This window comes from Malurus melanocephalus, unplaced genomic scaffold, assembly GCF_030028575.1.
Source record: "Malurus melanocephalus ecotype Western Australia unplaced genomic scaffold, MMel_1.1 scaffold_1908, whole genome shotgun sequence".
Classification (NCBI taxonomy): Eukaryota; Metazoa; Chordata; class Aves; order Passeriformes; family Maluridae; genus Malurus; species Malurus melanocephalus.
The window spans coordinates 6,196-7,846 of record NW_026625140.1 but is presented as its reverse complement, the minus strand read 5'-3'; the positions used below and the strand labels follow the sequence as shown (position 1 = coordinate 7,846).

Sequence of the window (1,651 nt, the reverse complement as noted above, 5' to 3'; positions counted from 1 at the left end):
TGTCCCCTACCCGCGTATTTTCCAGCCAGCGTGAGGATGGCGCCCTCCTCGCCGGGGCGCCGGTGGTAGACGAGCTCCCCGCCCAGCACCAGGCGGGCGGTGACGCTCTGCAGGAAATGGGCCACCACGATCACTGCGGGGACAGCGGGGACACCTCAGCGACGGCCCCGCCGTGTCCCCGGCGGTGTCCCCGGCCATGTCCCCGCCGCTGCTCACCGGAGCCGCCCAGCACGTCGGGGTTGCCCAGGGTGAGCGTGGCCGTGCAGTCGTCGCCGCGGTACTCGCCGTCGAACTGCCACGTCACGAACTTGGCCTGGTGCGTCTGCGGGGACGGGGACACGGCGGTGGCATCGAGGGGGACACGGGGATGGCTCGGTTTGGGATTGTCACCCCCTCCAGGGCTCACCTGGAACACGGCCTTGGCGCGGAGGCGCTCCCCCAGCAGATGCAGGGCCTGAGCGTTGAGGCTGCCGGCGCTGTCCATGTCCCCGACCAGGGTGGGGAACACCTGGGGACACCGCGGGGTGGGCGGGGGGACAAGGACAGCCACGGCCACCACGGGGACCCCCCAGCCCGCTCCGGCGGGTGGCCAGATTGTCTGAACATCCCCGGTCCGGAGCCTTGTGGCCACACCAAGGCCATCAATGGCTCTGAGGTCACCCGGGGGCCACCAATGACCCCAAAGTCACCTGAGGCCACCCTTCACCCCAGGGTCACCAATGTCCTTGAGGTCACCGTGACCCAAAGGCCACCAAACACCCCTGGAGTCACCAAAGACCCTGAGACCACCCTGAGACCACCCGTGACCCTGAAACCACCAGTGACCACAAGGCCACCAGTGACCCCAAAGTCACCTGAGGCCACYCCTCACCCCAGGGCCACCAATGTCCCCAAGGCCACCTGGGATCACCCACAACTCCAGGGCCACCAAGCACCCTGGAGTCACCTGAAGCCACCCAGCACCCCAGGGTGACCCCGAAGCCACCAACCACCCTGAGGTCACCAACGACCCCACAGTCACCCAGGACAAGGGGCCACTCGTGGCCACCAAGGCCACCTCAAGGACATTAATGACACCTTGTTGGGACCACTTGCCACACCTGGGGCCACCCTGAGGCCACCCACCACCCCAGGGCCACCCACCAGCCCGAGGCCACCTGGGATCACCCACAACTCCAGGGCCACCAACCACCCTGGGGTCACCTGAGGCCACCCTGAGGCCACCAAGCACCCCCAGGGCCACCTCAGAGCCACAGATGATCACAACAACCCCGTGACCTCGGGGTCATTGGTGGCCTCAGGGTGACCATGAGGCTCCAGAAAGGGTGACAACCCCAGGCAGTGTCTGTGACCGCCCTGAGGCCACCGAGCAGCCAGTGCCACCCGCGGGGTCACCTCGGTGGGTCCCAGCTGCCGGTCCCCCACGAAGGTGGCGTTGAAGCGGTAGCCGGAGGGGCCCAGGGTGCTCATGTGCACCGTGTGTGTCACCTGCGGGGACACGAGGGGACAACCTGGGGGTGAGGAGGGGGACAYGWGGCCCCCAYCTGTCCCCACCTGTCCCCTGTCCCCACCTGGAAGTGGCTGCTCAGGGTTTTGGTGACGATCAGCTTCACCCCTTCCATCTGCGGTGGGAACACCTCTGCGGGGACAC

The 1,651-nt window shown here is 67.6% G+C and overlaps 1 protein-coding gene across 1 annotated transcript; it reads right to left on the bottom strand.

Moving 5' to 3' along the window:
• Positions 1–5: 5 nt before the first annotated feature.
• On the bottom strand, positions 6–1,646 carry TOMM40L (translocase of outer mitochondrial membrane 40 like; the record flags this gene model as incomplete). The annotated part of the gene is made up of 5 exons (XM_057388407.1): positions 6–133; positions 217–322; positions 407–508; positions 1,396–1,488; positions 1,572–1,646. Coding segments are annotated over 5 exons (504 nt in total), but the record flags the coding sequence as incomplete, so codon positions are not given.
• Positions 1,647–1,651: the final 5 nt, after the last annotated feature.